Genomic DNA, 21,928 nt, shown 5'->3' with positions numbered 1-21,928 from the left:
GTGGTTCGCGGCGGGGGCGGCAGCCAACCGGGCGGCGTCACGCGTCACCACACAAGGCCACCGTGCCGTGCCGGTGCCCAGCGATCGCTGAACTCGGCCCGCCGGCGGCCGGCGCCGGGCACGAGCCTAGCCTCCCAAGCAAGATCTCCGCCACGATTTGCCACTTGCCGATCCAATCGGAGCGGTCGATCGGACGTCCCCACCTGAAAGGGACCACGGTTAAATGAGCCCAGGGGCTGGACCGCGTCGCGCGCGTCCAATCTCCCACCGGCATGGCACCTGTAGCTTTCAGTCACACACCAAGGGAGAACGATGAACCTGATGTGCTCCGGTGAACGAAAAAGAAGTCGACATGAGCGTCAAAACTGCCTCCTAGATTCACCGTTTACAGAGAGAAGAAGAAAGAGAGTGACTACCGTACCTGCTGCTGCTGCCTGCTGGTCTGTTCTGTCACGGGCAACCGCTAGTCCGGTAGACGTCAGGTACGTGCATCCAAGCTGCAGCGTACGACGATGCCGGCAACAAGAGCTGACTACACGTTGAACACAGCATTGTGCTGCCGTGGCCTGACTAGGCGACAAGGAGACGGCGCTGGTGGAGAAGTTAGCCTCGGCGCACGTTCAGCGCAGCATGAGCCGCCGTAAGACACCAACCGGAACGAGCCAGTACATACACGAGGCCATGAAGAATTCGGCGTCGTGGGCTCGTGGTTGGTAAGTGTGGTATGCTAAAGCTACCGCCTCGGAGCACGTGCAGTCCAAGCAAGCAGTGCGCTGTGTGGCGCATCCCCTCGCCTGCTGCCCGTTGTTCATCCCGTCACGCCAGTACGCCACGCGAGACCGCGGGGGACCTCCGACTCCGACCTGGCAGGTTGCATTGGCCTACGGGGCAGCCGGAACCGGACGTGGCGGACACGCGGGGCGGGACGTCCGCCGTGGGGCCCGGCGGCCAGCGACCGTGGAGCTGGTCCAGGAATGTGCCCTCCCCCGCGTGGCGGCGCTCCCGCCACCGGCCAGGCCGTGGCGGCGGCGTGGCGCCACGGGCCTGGCTCGTGCTCTGCTCTCCGCTTGCCTACGTCTCTGGACGAAGAAGAATTCTGATCTGATCTGATCTCCAGTAAAGCTACCGGTCTAGGGGTATTTATTAATACTTCTGCGTCGCCAGGAGACGGTGAAATCGAGCTGAAACCCATGCCTAGTGTCGGCTATATTGTCAGGCTGGCCGTGTAACTTAACGTGTGACGTGAGTACGTGACGCGGCTATTCATGAGCGCCGGTGCAATCTCGCTGTCCAGCTCGTGTGGCAGTTCCATTCCGTCTTGCGCGGACGCTTGTAGAGACACTGGTTACACTGATATTTTTGGTCCGTCTCGATCCGAGGCCATTGCACCCATTAATGAGTTGATAGTGTGGTAGTCTTTTCAGCCCAGCCCCCCCCCCCCCCCCCCCCTCAAGTGATACAACTATTCGAGCGCCACACGTACTACATGCTAGAGTCTCGAGTTGGTGTGTTGGAAGACTTTCAGGCCGAACTTAGGTGTGTTTGGCTGAATAATGTATGAAATGGTGCATGTGTATGGCTGATGCTGATGGTGTAATTCAACCAATTTGTTTGTCTCAAACTGTATGGTTTGTTGGAGTAATGGGCTTGGCCCATTCATTCTAAAGCATTAAAAGAATTTAAAGCCCACTATTAATGCTAGGGAATCAATGCTTAATTCCGTACCGGGAATTGAGAAGGATCTCAACCGACTTAAAAGGTGGACTTCGTGTACACCGCTTGTGAAGCCGGTAAGAGGAGGACGGTGAACCACACGCGCGCGCGCGCTCGCCGAGCCGGGCCGTGGCCGAGGCGCGGCGCGCGTGCGCGTGCGCGGTGGTGTGCTGAGATGAGAAGGACGTTTTGCAGTAAAGAGCATTAAAATAGAGGGTTAATGTCGACAATAATGACCGGACATTGAAGGCTATTTACGACGTCCAGGTTCGTTGAACCTGAGGCACATTAACTGCCGCTCATCAAAGTTATTCATGACGTCCAGGTTCGTTGAACCTGAGGCATCTCGCGCCTATATAAACCTGCACCCTCTCCTCCCATCCTCACTCACCTCAGCACTTGATCCAGATACTCCTCTTTAGGAGACCTCTCCCTTCTCCCTTAGTTGCTTTCTGCCATTCCCACCGCTAGTATTGCGCGCACAGTTCTAGCGAGAGCAGGGCCTCCGGAACCTCTGCTCGCTGAAGGTCCTGCACGGGACGCGGGCAATTAGGTTTTTGGGGAGCGTCTTGACGCGACTGTGAAATGATCAACACTAGGCCTAGAGGGGGGGTGAATAGGCCTTGTTCGAATTTTTCTGAAAATCTTGACAGAAAATCGTCAGGGGCCGGATGATCCGACAGTAGGTCGGATCTTCCGGGGGTCGGATGATCCGGCCTAGGGTCGGATCTTCCTGCCGGGAGAAAGTAACTAACCACTAAATTCGAAATATACTTGAAATTTGACAATTCTCTTTGAATACAAAGTTGGCAAAAGGTATTACAAAGCCTATGCAGGTATTCAATGTAAGAGATCTACACCTATCTAGTAGATCGGGTCAAAACAAGCTCAAGAACAATATGAACAACAATAAGTAAATGGAGACACACGATTTAATCCGAAGTTCACTCCACAAAGGAGCTACGTCTCCGTTGAGATGCTCACAAAGAGCCGGGCTGTCACTAGCCCCAAGTCTCTCACAATCAACCACAAAGGAGGATTGAGTTACTTACTATTGATCTCACAAGAGATGGGTAATACAAATTTCCGGGGGCTCAAACCACAAAGGATTGGGTGCTTCCCGGCCTCTAACCGTCTAGGAGCAATGCTCCAAGAGTAACAAATGCAAATCGACGAATCAAGGATGCTTCAAGTGCTTCTTGAGATGAACAAGAGAAATCCCGCGAGGTGCTCTCTTCCCACACCCCAAATCTCACTTTCTCTCAATCCCTAGGTGAATCTTGACAAGAATCAAGCTCTTGGATGGAGGAGAGAGTGAAAATCAATGCTGTGCAGGGGTGTTAGGTCGTGGGGGAAGAGCAGCCATGAATGAGGGGGGTGAAAGGGTATAAATACCCCACCCTCCTTAAGTGACCGTTATGTGTAAACTGAGGGGTACCGGATCATCCGGCCTATAGCCGGATCATCCGACTCAGCACACACTTTGAGCACGAACAGCTCTCCAGAATTTCCAGGGCCGGATCATCCGGCCATGGGGTCGGATCATCCGGCAAGCGACAGAGGGTTTCAGGCGTATGGGCCGGATCATCCGACCCATGGCAGTGAGGAGAAATCAGCCAGGCCGGATCATCCGGCCTGAGGCAGAGGGTTTTGGCTGGCAGGCCGGATCATCCGGCCTAGGGCCGGATCATCCGACCCAGATGAGTTTGGGAGAAAGGTTATCTCAAAGAAAGTATTTCATCTCAAATTGAAGCACCTTGACAACCTAGATCAATCGACAGCATCCCCCTTTATAGTACGGTGGTCCTATACTCAAATTCAAAATGAAAATTTGAATTAAATAATCAGTGAACTCCACCACCATACATATTTGAATTTGGGGACCTTCTTTTCATCTTCTTCTTGAATCTTTTATTTTATTCCTGCACACAACTTCATCAAGGCATCATATCCCAAATTGTGATTGTCAAGAATCACCAAAATCAATTAGGGGCCTAGATGCACTTTCAGACTGCTCGCTCCCTGAACGACTCCTTCGTCTACTTCTCGGCGTAACCGCTCGTACGAACGGCTACTTCGTCTACTTCCCGGCGTAACCGTTCGTAGGACTGCACTGCGAACATCTTCCTGCATCGATATAGTTCGGCTACTTCGAGCAAGGCCAGTCAAATAGCATGTCTATTCCAGCTGGTAGCGGCGCAACCGGTGCCTCCGGCACCGGTCCCGCCTTGGGGTACCTACTAAACCTACTCTGGTTTAATTCTTTGTTCATGTTTATTAGTGAGAATAACATGAACACATGCACATATCTTGTACACACATTATCACTCATCTATATCATTATCATGAAATTGCTAGTAATATTTGGGATTAAAATATACCGAAAATTTCCTAGATGTATAACATTCCAAAAACCTAATTTTGTTAATATTCTTTCGGTATCTAGCTTTGTTGCATCAATCAAACCACCACCTTTTGATGGTTCAAATTACAAACGTTGGCAAGAGCGGCTTATACTGTGGTTAACACTGTCGAGAGTGATCCATGTGAAAGAGGGTAAGCCTGAACAATTCTCTCCAGAGGAAGAGAGTGCGTTCGATGAGGCTGATATCCTCTTTCGAGACTTGATCATTAGTATTCTCGGTGATAACCTGGTGGATTCTTATATCCGGCTGCCAACTGGCAAAGCATTGTGGGATGCTCTTGAGGCTCAATATGGAGTATCTGACGCTGGGAGTGAGTTGTATATCATGGAGCAGTTCCTTGAGTATAGGATGGTCGAAGACCGTTCTGTAGTGGAACAGGCTCATAAAATACATACTCTGGCAAAAGATCTCAAAAATTGCAGCAAAGAGTCCCCATGTGTGTTACCCAATAAGTTTGTGGCCGGAGGTATAATCTCTAAGCTGCCACCTTCTTGGAGGGACTTTGCTACTTCTCTAAAACACAAGAGACAGGAGTTCACAATAGATGGACTCATAGGGACTCTTGATGTTGAGGAGAAGGCGAGAGCAAAGGACATACGTGGGAAAGGAGTTGTTGGTGCTTCAAGTGCCAATCTTGTTCAGAAGAACAAATCCCACAAGAACAAGAAAAAGCCACCACAGAACCAACCAAAGACTAAGAAGACAACCACTTTTAAGAACAAGAAGAAGACGGGAGCTTGCTATATGTGCGCTAGTACGGATCACTTTGCTGCAAAGTGTCCGAACCGCAAAGGCAACGACTCCGCCAACATGGTTATTAGCGAGCCTGGAGGAACATCGGGGTACGGTAATTTATTACCTACTGTTCTTTCAGTCTTTGGTTCACCCGAGTGGTGGGTTGACACTGGCGCTAATATTCATGTTTGTGCTGATGCTTCTTTGTTCTCTTCTTACCAGACCGGCGGGACTTCCTCCTTGCTGATGGGGAACGGATCACATGCGCGTATTCTTGGTGTTGGTACGGTAAATCTGAAGTTTACTTCGGGGAAGACCGTGCAGCTGAATAACGTGTAGCATGTCCCCACCATCAAGAAGAATTTAGTCAGCGGCTCTCTACTGTGTAGAGATGGTTTCAAGTTAGTTTTTGAGTCCAATAAATGTATCTTGTCTAAGTTTGATACTTTTGTTGGAAAAGGTTATGAAAGCGGAGGCTTGTTCTGTCTTTCTTTGTCAGATGTTTGTAATAAAGTTGCATACAATGTTATTAACGTTGATGAAACAAATGTTTGGCATTCGAGCCTTTATCACGTTAATTTTGGTTGTATGATGCGCTTAGCTAATTTGAGCTTAATTCCAAAGTTCACTTTTGTCAAAAATTCTAAGTGTTATGTATGTGTTGAATCAAAACAAACTCGTAAGCCTCATAAGACCGCGGAGGCAAGGAGCTTGGCACCCTTAGAATTAATTCATTCCGATTTGTGCGAAATGAATGGAGTGTTGATAAAAGGTGGTAAAAAATATTTCATGACTTTGATTGATGATGGTACTAGATTTTGTTACATCTATTTGTTGAAGTCAAAAGATGAAGCTTTACACTACTTTAAAATCTATAAAGCTGAAGTAGAAAACCAACTTGAGAGAAAGATCAAAAGAGTTAGGTCAGATCGTGGTGGCGAGTATTTCTCAAATTTATTTACTTTATTCTGCGAGGAACATGGTATTATTCATGAGAGGATGCCTCCCTATTCACCTCAGTCAAATGGGATTGCCGAAAGAAAGAACCGCACTCTAACGGATTTGGTTAACACCATGTTAGATACAGCGGGACTTTCCAAGGAATGGTGGGGTGAGGCTATATTGACTGCATGTCATGTCCTAAACCGTGTTCCTACAAAGAATAAAGAGATAACTCCATTCGAGGAATGGGAGAAGAAAAGGCCAACACTGTCATACTTACGTACATGGGGTTGTTTGGCAAAAGTGAGTGTGCCAATAACCAAGAAACGTAAGCTTGGAGCTAAAACTGTGGATTGTATCTTTCTAGGTTATGCTATTCACAGCGTTAGATATAGATTTTTAATAGTGAAATCTGGAGTACCTGACATGCATGTTGGTACTATAATGGAATCCAGAGATGCTACATTTTTTGAAAATATTTTTCCCATGAGAGATGAAACAAGTTCATCTAGGCAAGAGTTCATCGAGGATGATGGATCTGCTGAGCCGATAGAACACAATAAATATACACTTGTAGAAAATCCTGAGGAGGATAACAATGATGCTCCGAGAAAGAGCAAGAGACAAAGGACTGTAAAGTCTTTTGGTGATGATTTCATTGTATACCTCATAGATGATACACCCAGAACCATTGAAGAGGCATATTCATCTCCTGATGCTGACTATTGGAAGGAAGCAGTAAGGAATGAGATGGATTCTATTATGTCTAATGGAACCTGGGAGGTCGTTGAACGTCCTTATGGATGTAAACCGGTTGGATGCAAGTGGGTGTTTAAGAAAAAGCTGAGGCCAGATGGTACTATTGAAAAGTACAAGGCTAGCCTTGTGGCCAAGGGTTATACCTAAAAAGAAGGAGAAGATTTCTTTGACACTTATTCACCAGTTGCCCGATTGACCACAATTCGAGTATTACTTTCCCTGGCAGCCTCTTATGGTCTTCTCGTTCATCAGATGGACGTTAAGACGGCTTTCCTCAATGGAGAGTTAGAAGAGGAGATCTATATGGATCATCCGGATGGGTTTGTATCAAAGGGTCAAGAAGGAATGGTTTGTAAGTTGTTAAAATCTTTATATGGTCTCAAGTAAGCGCTAAGCAGTGGCATGAAAAGTTTGATAGAACTTTGACCTCTGTCGGCTTTGTTGTGAACGAAGCTGACAGATGTGTGTACTATCGCTATGGTGGGGCTGAAGGAGTGATTTTGTGCTTGTATGTGGATGACATACTGATCTTTGGCACTAGCCTTAATGTGATTAAGGAAGTCAAATAGTTTTTATCTCAAAATTTTGAGAGGAAGGATCTGGGAGAAGCTGATGTTATCCTTAATATAAAACTGTTAAAAGAGATCAATGGTGGGGTGATTCTTACACAGTCTCACTATGTGGAGAAGGCGTTAAGTCGCTTTGGTTATAGCGACTATAAACATGTCTCAACACCATATGATGCCAGTTTAATTCTTAGAAAGAACAAAAGGATAATGTGAGATCAGCTGAGATATTCTCAGATCATTGGTTCATTAATGTATTTAGCGAGCGCTACAAGACCTGACATCTCGTTTGCTGTAAGCAAACTGAGCCGGTTTGTTTCAAACCCGGGAGATGATCATTGGAAGGCTCTTGAAAGAGTAATGCGCTATCTGAAGGGGACAATGAACTATGGAATTCACTACATCGGATACCCAAAGGTACTAGAAGCGTATAGTGATTCAAATTGGATTTCTGATGCTGATGAGATAAAGGCCACAAGTGGATATGTGTTTACACTTGGTGGTGGAGCTGTTTCCTGGAAGTCTTGCAAGCAGACCATCTTAACGAGGTCAACTATGGAAGCAGAACTCACAGCATTAGATACCGCCACTGTTGAGGCTGAGTGGCTTCGTGAGCTCCTTATGGACTTGCCGATAGTTGAAAAACCGTTACCAGCAATCCTAATGAACTGTGACAATCAAACGATAATTGTCAAGGTGAATAGTTCAAAGGATAACATGAAGTCATCTAGATATGTGAAAAGGCGGTTGAAATCTGTCAGAAAATTGAGAAATTCCGGAGTTATAGCACTGGACTATGTTCAGACGGCTAAAAATCTGGCAGATCAGTTTACAAAGGGTCTTTCACGAAATGTGATAGATAATGCATCTATGGAGTTGGGCTTGAGACCCACGTGAGTCATTGTATAGTGGAAACCTGTCCTATGTGATCGGAGATCCCGTGAATTAGGATGGTGAAACAAACTAAAGTCTGACTATGAGAAGAGAACCTTTGTGAAAAGGGCTCATTCCGTGTATAAGGTGCATTTCTCTTCTAATCTGTATGGCAGGTTGGTCTATACCTTAATGTGTGCCAGGTGGTTTCTTTTAAACAAATGAGTTGTTTTCATAAAACAAAGATGTTGTTCTACAGAACATCTGAAAGGAACACACCTATATGAGTCTGACCACTGGTCATGGTCTATGAGAACTGGGTATTCTCTACAAACTCATGAAGGGCCTGAAGTATGACTTATAAGCTCCAAACCGCGGGGATGCTCTTGCAGCCTAGTACCAGCATAGGGCTCTGGTCAAACTTGTTTGCACAAAACTGGCAATTCAAGGCATAGTCCATTGCACAGTTGTGAATAAGTGTAGCCTTTGTTCTAGATGGAAGTTCAACTTAACAGTCTCTGTCGAATACTGGTATATCAATGAGGGAATGAGGGCATTTCTAGTGTGGCTTGAATTTCTTGGTGGGGATTGTTGGAGTAATGGGCTTGGCCCATTCATTCTAATGCATTAAAAGAATTTAAAGCCCACTATTAATGCTAGGGAATCAATGCTTAATTCCATACCGGGAATTGAGGAGGATCTCAAGCGACTTAAAATGTGGACTTCGTGTACACCGCTTGTGAAGCCGGTAAGAGGAGGACGGTGAACCACACGCGCGCGCGCGCTCGCTCGCCTCGCCGAGCCGGGCCGTGGCCGAGGCGCGGCCGGCCGGACGGGCGGTGCGGGTGCGCGGCCGGACGGACATGCGGTGCGGTGCGGTGCGACGTGCTGAGATGAGAAGGACGTTTTGCAGTAAAGAGCATTAAAACAGAGGGTTAATGTCGACAATAATGACCGGACATTGAAGGCTATTTACGACGTCCAGGTTCGTTGAACCTGAGGCACATTAACTGCCGCTCATCAAAGTCAGCACTTGATCCAGGTACTCCTCTTCAGGAGACCTCTCCCTGCTCTCGCTAGAACTGTGCGCGCAATACTAGCGGTGGGAATGGCAGAAACCAACTGAGGGAGAAGGGAGATTTTAAACACTCATGTAATATATCTGCCTGTGATGTAAAATGTGATGGCATTTGTATCTCTGGGCTCGCCTTCATGCGGGGTACCTTGTTTGATCCTGCATTCGGTGGTTTATCGGGACGTTACCCGACAGGCCAAGGGATTATACCGTTTGAAGCACGTCGGAGCCCGCAGAAGTGGACTCACGTACTAAACCTACTCTGGTTTAATTCTTTGTTCATGCTTATTAGTGAGAATAACATGAACACATGCACATATCTTGTATACACATTATCACTCATCTATATCATGAAATTGCTAGTAATATTTGGAATTAAAATATACCAAAAATTGCCTAGATGTCTAACATGGTTCACCATTATTCTTATTAGATAATTATATCAAGTGTGATAGCTTCCTCCTGGATGAGTTGGTACGTTTTTTCCCGACCAAAATAAAGGGTTAATTAACATCTAGATTGTACCATTTTATATAAAAACCAAATGATATATGCAATAGTCAGCTGGATAATTCGCTGAAGCATTGCAACTCTAAAGTAACAACACGTTCCGGCCAGTGCAGTCAAAAGCCTATCACGTTACCAACTGCAATCATGCATACTAGTCCCGAAATGGAGGCCATGGCCATCAATGCATCCTCCTGTAGGACCGTACCCATGTGAGTTGAGAGCACTGCAATGGTCATCCACGGCCACCGTAGGCTATCGTTGTCAGCACCAGGGAAAATGCCCGCTTTCTATCGACGACGCAGTACACAGTTACTTGCGATCTAGTGTTCCTTTTTCCGGTGGACGTGCCCGCACCTAACACCATGGTGCATGCCATGGCTGGCAGCATACCAATAAGATAACCATAGCATGTCCAGCACGCGGTCAGCCAATCGGCTAGAGGAGAAAGCGTTACCCACTGCAGAGAGGCTGCGCTCTTCAGGGAGTTTGTTTGGGCGAAGCCACTACCCACGTACGCCAGGCGTGACGGGAACGGACTCTTGGACCGCGCAGAATTCTACGAGATGAGAAGGATGTTTTGTTCCGTCGGGGGGATAAATCAAGAGGGAGCTGATAATATTGTTTTTTTCCTTTGGGCACCGGGATCCTATTGTTCATGCGAGAGAGAGAGAGAGAGAGAGAGAGAGAGAGAGAGAGAGAGAGAGAGAGAGAGAGAGAGAGAGAGAGAGAGAGAGAGAGAGAGAGAGAGCGCAGTCGGGGTCTACTCGCCAAACAAGACAATCTAGGAGGCTATCCTATTCTCGATAGCGGCGGACACCAGGCTGCGTGCACATTCTTTGAGTGGAGCGCTGCCGCCAGGATGCAAGATGGCGAGTGAAATCATGTCGACACTGTGACGGCGACGCGCGCACCAACCAATCGGCTGACTTCGCGTAGCAGCTGTTTCCGAATAGAAAGCCCATACTCGCAGCAGTTTCCGCGCAAGGCCCCCGGGAATTTCATCAGCAGACAGGCCGCGCGGATGGCGCATAAACAGGCCCAAAAGAAACCGCAGCAAATACAGGCCCATTACGAGTTCGGGCCGGTCTCTCGCGCGGTGACCCTCTCTCTCTCCAGCCAGCCAGCAGCCGCTGATAGCTCTCCACCCCGATCTGTGTAACTTGTAAGCTACGCTGCAGTTCGGCGATGACCGGCAATGGCGAAGTCGATGACAAAGCGGAAGAGCCTGCTTGCCGCTAGGTGAGGAACGATACAATCTTGAACACTGCTCCTACTAAGCGGTATTGGCATGGATAGCACATAAAAATGTAGGAATCCTGCAGGAGCCAGTACATTTCTCCTAAATTTGTTATTGCATTTATTCATTCTGGACAGGTTTTTGCTTCATATGGAGGCAAATGCAGCTATTTCTTCGTGTGATCTGCGAGTTTAACGTGCAAAAGTAGATACTCCCTCCATCATAAATTATAATTTGTTTTATCTTTTCTCTATGCATCTAGATGGACACTATATGTAGATACATAATAAAAATATTTATCAAAAAAGTCAAAACGACTAGTAATTTGGGACGGAGGGAATAACTACGTAGGGTAAGTGTAGAGGAATTTAGAAAATGCAGAGGGACTTTTTGCAAAATAGCCGGAGACACCTGGGCACGAATCGGCCTAGAGAGGCAAGGCCCAATACCAGCCCAGTCAATATCATCCGCCCATCTCGAACGAGCGGCCGAGATCTCCTCCCATCGCGAAACCCTAGCCCCTTACACGGCCGCTTCCACCTTATAAGTTCCTCTCGTCTCTCGCCTCCGCAAAACCCTCTCTAGTCCTCCTCCCGCCGCCGCCTGCACCAGCACCAGCCGCCGCCTAGCAGCAGCCGTCGCCGGAGAAGAAGGGGAGGAAGCCATGGGTCGCGTCCGCACCAAGACCGTGAAGAAGACCTCCAGGCAGGTGATCGAGAAGTATTACTCCCGCATGACCCTCGACTTCCACACCAACAAGAAGGTCCTGGAGGAGGTCTCGATCCTGCCCTCGAAGCGCCTCCGCAACAAGGTGGCCGGCTTCACCACCCACCTGATGCGCCGCATCCAGCGCGGCCCCGTCCGCGGCATCTCGCTCAAGCTCCAGGAGGAGGAGCGCGAGCGCCGCATGGACTTCGTCCCGGAGAAGTCGGCGCTGGAGGTCGAGGAGATCCGCGTCGACAAGGAGACCATGGAGATGCTCGCGGCCCTCGGCATGGCCGACCTCCCCGGCGTCGAGCGCCAGGCTGAGGTCTCCAACGCCCCCACCTACGGCCGCCCGCAGTACGGTGGCCCCCGCCGCGACCGCGTCTAGTCTTCCAGCCGGTTGCAGTGGTTGGATCTTGATCGCTTCATTTATCGTCGTTATTATGCTACTATGTCAAACTTGTTTTAGGTCAGTGGTTGCTTTGTGGCGATTAAGTCTTGAACCTATCTGTTTTGCTCTAAATTCTGCACTGTTTTGATCTGCGTGTGATGGACAAGATCTATATTCTCGCGCCAATGAAATCTTAAGCGATTTATAAGTTACAATGAGATGGTGCTTCCTGTTATGCACTTTGCTTGTCAGATTGAATGCTTTGTTACGCGTGGTACTGTGTGGAAGTTTAGGTGCTTGTACATCTATCTCATTAGTAATTAGTCTTCTATAAATGAAATGCATGTTTAGCATCCAGATTTCAACCTATGCATTCCAATCTTAGGCTGTATTGTTACATATTTTGCCCATTGCAGCTCCAACTGCTATAGAATGATCAATGAGAAAACGATCAACGCAACCACCCAGAAGAATCATCATTGAACCTGTTATTTCTCTGCTACCCATTGTATGTCTTGTTGATTGTTCAGATGCTGTCAATTGCCTTTTGGAATCAACAGTGCATCTTAATTGCATAATCTTCTAGTAAACCATGCGCTGTTTTTGTGTTCGTCGACTGGCTGCTGTTCTAGCTGCTTGCGTGATTGCGTCCTGTAGAATGCTAGCCGTAAGAAGGGCCGTGTTGCTTTTGCTGTTGCAGTTGATTCTAGTCTTTGATTGGCTTCGCAACATCCTTTGAGGTTTGATTTGTTGAATTGCGGAACGTCTATCGTTAGAGCAGCAGCACCGCAAGGAGCTGCTATCCTGATCAATTGCAAATAGCATGTCAGATTTCCAAGAGAATTGAGAAGAACAGACGATTAACTCCCTGTTTTTTCAGAATTATTTGATTCGCGTTTTGTTATTTTGGTCAGTAAGCCTGAGTTTTTTTATATAAGAGAACATAGTGGACATATTTAGCTGGAGTGGAAGAATAGCGATGTCGATGGAGATTGTATGGTATGAAGCGGTAATTCTTCTGCATCGAGAGGCTCACCGACTCTTTCCTGCACACCGTTGGCGTCTCATGACCTCCCGGATGCTGTTTCATTCCGTGTCATGATGCCTGTGAGGCTGCGACTTGTTGCCGCACTAGCAGCTGATTTGAGCAGTGACGATTGAATCCTTGATTTGGATTTCGATTAGCCCTTCGGCGCCATTGCCGCAGTCGAGCTCGAGCTCCGTCGTGCCGTGCTGGTGTACTTGACCCTTCCGTCCAGATAGCGGTACCATTGTCGTCTCCGCTCGGAGCCTCACTCGTGCTCGTGGATACCTCGGCCGCTCGACGGGCCACACCCCGGTGCCCTTTGTTACGTCTCCTGTCCCGGCCACCCGTCGCGCTGCCCTTTGTCTTCTCCGGCCGACGATCTAGCTGTGCCGGCGCCCGTCCACCGCGGCCACCTACGTTTTCTCCCTCTTCACGATGCTCCCGACTACTCACGCTCGTCGTCGATGCCGTCACTCTTTTTTTTTTCACTCTCACTCGTACCCACTCCATCCGTCCACCTCCCGGTCCCGGACAACGTTGTCTTCCATTCCATCCCGCGCTCGACGTGGTGGACGACCATGCCAACGTAAGAAATGGGTTGAGGAACGTGTCGAGTACTCCTCATAAACAGGCCCAAAACCCAACGCAGCAAATACTGGCCCATTACGAGATCGAGCTGTTCCACGTCCACCTCAGTTCCGCGCCCGACCCCCCCCCCCCCCCCCCCCCCCCCCAAGCCGGCGGCAGCCACTGCCTGCTGAAGCCGCTCCGCCTCCGCGCCGACAACGCCAAAGAAACCTCCCAAACCGCCGCCCGCCTTGCGCAAAATGCCACCCAAACCCGCGCCACAGCTCTTCCGATACGTCTCCAAGCCCCGCAAGCCGGCGGCGCCGTCCGCGGCACCCGACGCCACCTCCCCCGCCGTCCACGACGCCCCCGCGTCCGATGCCGACGCCGACGCCGACGCGGTGTACCGCGTCGTCACGTCCGCTCCCACGCCGTCCGCGATGGAGTCCGCCCTCGCGGCCTCCGCCGTCCCGCTCTCGGCCCCGCTCCTCGACGCCGTCATGCGCCGCTTCCGCTTCGCGCACGGGGACCCGCTCCGCGCGCTCTCGCTCCTCTCCCTCGCCGCCGACCGCGGCGGGGTCGTGCCGTCGCCCTTCGCGATCGACACCGCGCTCTACGTGCTCGGCCGGTCCCGCCGGTTCGCGCACATGTGGGACCTCCTCCACTCCACCCGCCGCATCTGCCCGGACGCCGTCACCCCGCGCACCGCCATGGTCGTCCTCGGCCGCGTAGCCAAGGTCTGCTCCGTCCGCCAGACCGTTGACTCCTTCCGCCGCATAGCGCGGATGTTCCGCGCCCTCGACCCGGCCGGCCTCTTCAATGCGCTGCTCCGCACGCTCTGCCAGGAGAAAAGCATGTCCGACGCGCGCAATGTCTACCATGCGCTCAAATACGAGTTCCAGGTGAACCGCCAGACCTTCAACATCTTGCTCTCCGGCTGGAAGTCGGCCGAGGACGCCGAGGCGTTCTTTGCCGAGATGCGGGAGCTCGGGGTGGAGCCCGACCTGGTGACCTATAACAGCTTGATCGATTGCCACTGCAAGAACAAGGACGTGCAGAGGGCCTACAAGCTGCTCGACGAAATGCGGGAGAAGGATATTTCCCCTGATGTGATCACTTACACGAGCCTAATTGGTGGGCTGGGGTTGATTGGCCAACCTGACAAGGCAAAGGACTTGCTGAAGGAGATGCATGAGCTAGGGTGCTACCCAGACGTCCCTGCATACAACGCTGCAATACGGAACTTTGTTATAGCGAAGAGGCTTGGAGATGGGTTTGCACTGATGGATGAAATGGCCTCAAAGGGACTGATGCCGAACCCCACAACTTATAACCTTTTCTTCAGGTGCTATTACTGGGCGTTCGACATTGGCAGTGCGTGGCGGTTGTATGAGCGGATGCGCTTCGAAAGATGCTTCCCAAACACACAGTCTTGCATGTTTATCATAAGGCTGTGCCATCGGCATGGGAAAGTGGCGCAAGCACTTGAGCTGTGGAGTGATATGGTTAGCAACAGGTTTGGATCATTCGCCTTGGTATCAGATGTGCTTTTTGACTTGCTGTGCGATGAGGGGAAGTTGGAGGATGCCGAGAGGTGCTTCTGTCAAATGGTTGAGCTGGGGCAAAAGCCCAGTAATGTTGCTTTTAGAAGGATAAAGATACTGATGCAGCTTGCCAAGCAGGAAGAATCTATTGCCAGGTTAACTGAAAATATGGCACGATTTGGTCGACTGGCACCTGAAGATTGCCAAATGGTCCATCACCCAGCTGAAAGCAGGCCAAGTAATGGTGATGGAGCTGGTATTGCTATATTGAGAGGAGCTTAGCATATACATTTGGACATTGACTATCATGATTAGCGGCAGTAAATTTGGTTTACTAGATGAATCTTTATTGGATTTTTCTGAGCTCTGTACTCTGATGTCTTCCCTGAAAGTTTTCAAGTTTCAAGATTTATCTTGCGCAAGCATGCTTGGTCATGTATCGGGCAGGCTAACAACGGGTATGTCTTCTAGACTTCTATATATATGGTCCAGTTATATTGTCAAATTATCAGCAATTCATAGATTCCTTTTACCAAATATCCATTCCATGGTAGAGCATTGTAGCAACATACTGATATGAGCAGTATTTGAACAGGATAATGGTTCTCGATGTGTTGCATTTAGAATTTGGTGGATTCCTGTATACTGAACAGTGTTATTTTTTAATAGTCAAGTAAATTTCTTGGATTGCTTGATATACATTTGAGTTACAGGGTAAAATTCTTGCCACATGGGGCCCCAAGAAGAGTAGTGTGTGCTTGGTCATATATGATAGCCCTCTTCTAAGGAGTAGCATGATTATTCATTACTCATCTTTGACTGAAGTTTGACCTTATAGCCACAATTGTACAGTGAGCCGGCGATTAGGTGATGCTCTTGGGGATGTTGAGCGGCGTCTGATCAGTCCCCAGCAGGCATTTTGGGTGAATGTTGACGTCGCACACGCCGCAGCGTTCGCGCCACATGCAGTCGGCGCCGCAGCGCGCGCACTCCTCTGGGGCGCCCACGCTGAGCATCACGAGGTGCTCCGGGTGCAGCGGCGAGACGGTGGCGCCCGGCAGCTGCGCGCAGATGGGGTGCACGTCGAAGCCGCACGGGCGGGAGCGGTAGTGCATGCCGCGGATGTCCGTCTCGCAGATGTCGCAGCGGCGGCGAGGTTCGCCGTCGCCAACGGCCACCTCGAACGCGAGCGGGTGCTGGCCGTGGAAGAAGAACCACGCGGCCCCGGGCGCCGTCGCGCAGGGTCCGTGCAGGTCGAAGTCTCATGCGCCGCAGCGGTAGCGGGGGCCGGCGCCCGGGCAGCGGCAGCCGTCGCACACGAAGCCGCGGTCGCTGCCGCTGCTCCCGCCGAAGTCGACGAGGACCAAATGGTGCTCCTGGTGGGCGCCGTGCCGGATCGCTCTGGCCATGGCGAACTGGGAAAGGCTACTGCTACCCTCGCGCTTCAGTGCGACGCTGACGAAGTGGCGAGCTGGTTTGTATTCTTTGTATACCTGATGGCGCGGTGACTGGCTGACTGCTGGCTGTCTGGCTCTGCTCCGGGAATCGGAGGAGCCGGAAGGCGAGCAGACTCGCGCCATTTCCGCTGGCCGCAGCGTCTGTTCCCGATGGGTCATGGACTCATGGGTGGTTCGTCGTTCGTTTCCATCGAACGGCGCCCCAGGCTCGTGCCAAACCCATCGCAGCGGCATCGCTGTTCGTTCACTCATCGTATGGGATGTACGGGAACGCGCTATCGTATCCGTATCCAACCAGAGCCAAGCCTGGAAGCAATGTTTTCCTAGACGGAAAACGGTAGATGAACGGCGAGGGGCCGTTTAGGGTTTAGACGGGTTTAGACGTGTTTAAACGGGAATTAAACGGCCTAAACGGTTTGCTACTGTAGCACCGTTTTCAGCAAGATTAACCTTAACAATTGCACGTCTTCCTCATTCAATAAGTTAGGAATCAAAGTTTTAGCATAATCTGACAAAGATCCTACAAAATCCAAATAAGAGGTTAGACATGTAAGTTAATGAATATATTTAACCAACAGATAGCTAGAAATAGCAGAGCTAACTTTACCTAAGTTCTTACAAACTTTAGCGGCCTTAAAATCATTAGAAGCAGGCTGATCCGCTGATAGTCTAGGACTCCCCGACACCAAGTACTTTTGAAAGTTATGAAGAAAAAGATCCCTTTCTTGCTCTGTTGACAGTACAATAGAACTTGCTTTCAACAATGTCTCGCAAATTAGTAGAACTCATAACAAGTAAGAATAGTCTGACCTTCATATATATTTGGAACAAAGACATGCAAATTTGCTATTATTTTCACTACACATGATGTTCTTGTCTGAGCGTATGCCATTGAAGGCAGGCTAGGGCGAAAAGGGCATGAATAGCTAGCTCTAGCTTCAGTCAACGCATTATCAGAAGCTAACAGTGCCACCTCGGCTGCACCAAACGGATCATAATCTAGATTTGCATCTTCCTCAATCACTGGTAGATTGACCGAACACCAACTCAAAACAAACTCATCATGAGGAATTGCTAGAATCTGGGTCAAAAAAGGAACCTGCAAAATTGAAATTGAAATAAAGCATTGTCTTGACTTAAAAAGAGGTTCTAAAGAAAATTTCACTGAGCATTCTTTTTTCCTCCGCGGCGAGCCCCTGCCTCCTCCGCGCGGAACCCCTTCCTCCTCCGCGCGGAACCCGTTCCTCCTCCGCGCCGAGCCCCGTTCCTCCTCCGCGCCGAGCCCCGTTCCTCCTCCGCGCCGAGCCCCTGCGGCCCTGCCTACCCCTGCCTCCTCCGCGGGAACCCCTTCCTCCTCCGCGCGGAACCCGTTCCTCCTCCGCGCCGAGCCCCGTTCCTCCTCCGCGCCGAGCCCCTGCCTCCTCCGCGCCGAGCCCCTTCCTCCTCCTGCGGGGCTAGCCCCTTCCGCCTCCTGCCGGGCGAGCCCCTGCCTCCTCCTACAGGGCGAGCCCCTGCCTCTGGCCGGCGACCTGGGCGACCGAGAAAGAAGGGAGAAGGGAGCGGCGAGCCCCTGCCTCTGGCCGGTGACCTGGGCGACCGAGAAAGGAGGGAGAAGGGAGCGGCGGCTGGGAGAAGGGAGAAAGAAGGGAGCGGCGGCTGGGCCTGGGAGAAGGGAGAAGGGAGGGCGTCGTGCACTCGTGCTAGCTTTTGGGCCAGCCCGCGAAAGATCTTGCCAGCTGTGACTTTCCCGCGCCCGGTCCAACTCCAAAACGGGACCCGAAATGGCCCAAATGCCGTTTAAAAACGAACAGCAACCGTTCCGTTTCGGCCGTTTCGGCCGTTTAAACCCCCGTTGACCGTTTAAACAGGTCAACCGTTTTTTTTTCCGCCCAGGCCCTAAACAGAACGGTGATGTCGCGTTTACCGTTTAAACCCGTCTAAACGGCCGTTTAATTCCGTTTAGGATAACAAAGCCTGGAAGGAAGGCTACCCACCCGGTCCAATTCGAGATTCCCGGCGCTGGAAAAACTGTAGAACTCTCCCGAACTTTCGCGTTTCGTACTTGCTTCGTATGGGGCCCAACGTGTCGGTGACCCAAGTGCCTCCGGGTGTTGCGAGTGGGGCCGCATTTCGGCCTGTGAGGATGCCCGCCACAAGCCCATCCCCAAAATTCAAATCGCGTCAAGCTTCCCCCGGAAGGCCGGAGCGAACGCCGCCTCGTTCATTCGTCGCTCGGCCGGTCGAAAAACCTCCAAACCCCAGCGGAAAACGAAGGCGACCGGCGGAGCGAATCCGCGCGAACGTCGCCGGAGGCGGAGGTGATGGAGAGCAAGGAGAACGCCGCGCACTCGGCGCCGCCTCTTCGGCAGTCGCGCGGGAAGCGCAAGGCCCTGGCGGAGCTGCCGGCCAACGAGTGGCGGGACACGAACGGCGGCTCGGCGCCGCGGCCGTCGAAGCCGAGGACGCGGTCGGCAGCGCGGGCGGAGGCCGAGGCGGAGGAGGCGAGGAAGCGGCTTGAGGCCGAGGACGCCGGGCGCGGGGCCGACGTGTCCCGCCTTCTGGACCCGAAGCGGCAGGACGCTGGCGCGGCGCAGGCGGCCGTTGCGCCGTACCTCGGGGACATCGACCGGTACCTCCGTTCGTTGGAGGTGCGGCTTTCTCGACTACCTTTTCACCTGGGACCGGGGAGCATCCGCTTTCGCGTGGGTGTATTTGGTGCTCGTGTGTGGTTGATTAGGGCTATGGATGTGTGATCGTAGCTGATGTGATGGGGGCACTTGGGAGGCGTGATCATGTCGCACGCTTGAGTGCTACGGAGTAAGATTTGGTCGGTTTGATTTGACTAGGGGTTATGTGTTTTTAATTCTGTTCCCAGTGAAATGTTCATTTTGTCTGGTTTAAGGCGTTAGCTGCTGCTGGCTAGGCAAGTTGTTTAAATTAAGATGCTGCTAGTGCAACTGTGGTAACTGGTAAGTGTCCCTGTCTATAGTGTAGGTTGACAGGTTGTGTCACCTTCAGAGAAGGAAATGTCACTTTGGAGCTAAATTCCATTATCTTGGCTTTGTTTCGGTCCAGCTACAGTTTGTGACTGCTCGAGGACCCATGCCATCTTACTTTACTGAACTTACTAGCACTGTTTGAACAAAATGCAAGAGATTTTTTGCTTTGATCAATTGAGATGCGGGATTTTAGCCTTTTAGGTGTGACTTCCTCTAATTTTGTTGAGATTGTTAGGCCGAACTGTTGAGGAGGCCAAGCCCTGACTATTTTCAGAAGATCCAGAAAGATATCTCCCCCAAAATGAGGGCTATCCTTGTGGACTGGTTGGTAGAGGTGGCTGACGAATTCAAGCTTCAGGCAGAAACTCTTTACCTTGCCATTTCATATGTCGACCGCTTCCTCACAGTGAATGTCGTTACTCGGGACAAGCTGCAGCTGCTGGGTGTCACTGCACTGCGCGTTGCTGCGTATGGGACTATACTGTTTGTTTACACTTTCTGTTTATCACTTAAAATCACTCTCTGAGCTGCATTTTGTAATGGTGCAGCAAGTATGAAGAAGTTGAGTCTTCTAAGATGAAGGTGAACAAATACACTGACATAACGGACCACACTTACACCAAGCAGCAAGTAGCCTCTCTTCTGCTGAATTTTCCATTTCTTAGTTATTTCCCCTGGACCATGGATTATAGACACACGTTTCTGTTTTATGTTCCATGCAGGTGCTGAAGATGGAGGCTGACTTGCTGAAATCTTTTAATTTTCAGATTGGGGGTCCCACTGTAACAACATTTCTACGGTATGTCTTCTCCAGACTTTTTTTTTGTTTAGAACAAGGTTCACACTTGACATAACTTCCCCTGGTAATGTAAAAGGTTCGCCATATCTGAATTGTGTTGCTAAATCACATTGTGGTTATCCGATTATTGCCTTACTGTACTAACAACTTTTTTGAGTCTCATGCCTGATAACTGTCTGTTGTAGGCGATTCATAGCTTCGTATTGTGGAGGCAATGTAAGTGTACTTTAGGAGCATCTGCATTTAGTTTTATTAATATTCTTTTGGTAATCTATTTTTCCCTTGAAAGTTCAGCGCATAAGCAGCAAAAAGCTGGAGTCCATGTGTAGCTATCTGGCAGAATTGAGCTTGCTGGACTACGACTGCATAAGCTATCTACCATCAGTTGTCGCTGCTGCCTGCCTGTTTGTAGCCAGGTTCACAATCCGCCCAAAGACTCATCCTTGGGTAAGAAAACATAACCTTTATTGCTGACTGTATCTAAGCTGCATACTTTTCTGACATTAGTGTGTACAACTCTTTTTTCTGACTTTAATGTGCATGAATCTCCAGAACTTGACGCTTCAACATAACACGGGGTATAAAGTCTCTGACCTGCAGAAATCCATTTTCATCATACATGAACTGCAGTTGAGCATACGGTGCCCAGACCAGAAAGCAATCAGAGAGAAGTACGAGGACCCAAAGGTACATCCATTATCTCATCTCCATTTCGTTGCTGTTATCTGCATGTTGTATTCTGTTAAAATTTGTTTGCTTAAACATGTTTGCAGTTCGAGTGTGTGTCGAGAATGGCATCACCACGAGAAATCCCTGCTTCTTTCTTTGAAGACTGCAATAAGTGAGGTCTGAAGACTGGAGAATGTTTTTGCACTAACTCTGCCGGTGATGCAGAAGATATTTTGGTTGTAGGCTAATTTAAATTGGTCAAGAAATGTGTCATATGTGTCGTGCTCAAACATGTAAATAGCTGCTACTAGACTTACGATTTTGTCACATTGGCAATGCTGTGCATTGTTATTTTGGTACACGTGCATTAAAGCTTTTTTTTTTGTACAGAGGTTAGCACTGAGTCTTGACAGATGGCATGAAACGGTATAAAGCCAGCCACCCTATTTCTTAGCATTGCCTGCACATTTTATGAACAGTGCAGAATATGTTATCGGAAAGGCAAGTGAGCGTACAGAAGCACATTGGATGACACCGGGAGTACATAGGTTACATTTTTAGAAAACTTTTGATACCCATTTCGTATTTTTATTTAAAACGAATTACTTATAAATTTTTTAGTTAAATTTGAATATTTTTAATTCTCACAAAATGGAAAACCACCTTCAAAATTACGTGAATGGCCAAATTTGCCGGTTTTAACACTTGGATGGTCTATGTTATTTGGTTTTGTAGTTGAAAGTTGAAAATCAAAATTTTGTGATAGTTCGAGAGTGTAAACTGAACTTTTCCTTATATTGTATTAGTGTAGTTTAAGGCTTACTATAAATGGTGTCACCTGATGACCGGGATATCCACCTCCGAAGTAAAACAAGCAGGCAAAGAACTGACATTTAATGGTGTCATCTGATGGGGTATCCAAACTCCAAAGTAG

At 49.6% G+C, this 21,928-nt stretch overlaps 3 protein-coding genes across 3 annotated transcripts; all 3 read left to right on the top strand.

Annotated features, from left to right (window-relative positions):
* The first annotated feature begins 11,395 nt into the window (after nucleotides 1-11,395).
* LOC112875220 (40S ribosomal protein S17-3-like) lies at nucleotides 11,396-12,167 on the top strand. The gene has a single exon (XM_025938991.1). The coding sequence runs from the start codon at nucleotides 11,501-11,503 to the stop codon at nucleotides 11,927-11,929; it is 429 nt and encodes a 142-aa protein (XP_025794776.1). The 5' UTR covers nucleotides 11,396-11,500; the 3' UTR covers nucleotides 11,930-12,167.
* Nucleotides 12,168-13,705: 1,538 nt separating this feature from the next.
* LOC112873760 (putative pentatricopeptide repeat-containing protein At1g02420) lies at nucleotides 13,706-15,478 on the top strand. The gene has a single exon (XM_025936807.1). It carries the CDS (start codon nucleotides 13,787-13,789, stop codon nucleotides 15,350-15,352), a length of 1,566 nt encoding a protein of 521 aa, XP_025792592.1. The 5' UTR covers nucleotides 13,706-13,786; the 3' UTR covers nucleotides 15,353-15,478.
* Nucleotides 15,479-18,613: 3,135 nt separating this feature from the next.
* LOC112873761 (G2/mitotic-specific cyclin C13-1-like) lies at nucleotides 18,614-21,349 on the top strand. The gene is made up of 8 exons (XM_025936808.1): nucleotides 18,614-19,175; nucleotides 19,762-19,994; nucleotides 20,075-20,156; nucleotides 20,249-20,325; nucleotides 20,511-20,541; nucleotides 20,620-20,772; nucleotides 20,878-21,012; nucleotides 21,099-21,349. The coding sequence occupies exons 1-8, from the start codon at nucleotides 18,849-18,851 to the stop codon at nucleotides 21,168-21,170; spliced, it is 1,110 nt and encodes a 369-aa protein (XP_025792593.1). The 5' UTR covers nucleotides 18,614-18,848; the 3' UTR covers nucleotides 21,171-21,349.
* The last annotated feature ends 579 nt before the right edge of the window (nucleotides 21,350-21,928 follow it).

This window comes from Panicum hallii, chromosome 9 (assembly GCF_002211085.1).
Source record: "Panicum hallii strain FIL2 chromosome 9, PHallii_v3.1, whole genome shotgun sequence".
Taxonomy (NCBI): Eukaryota; Viridiplantae; Streptophyta; class Magnoliopsida; order Poales; family Poaceae; genus Panicum; species Panicum hallii.
Note: the sequence above shows the minus strand (reverse complement) of the source record. Positions and strands in the feature narration are given on the sequence as shown.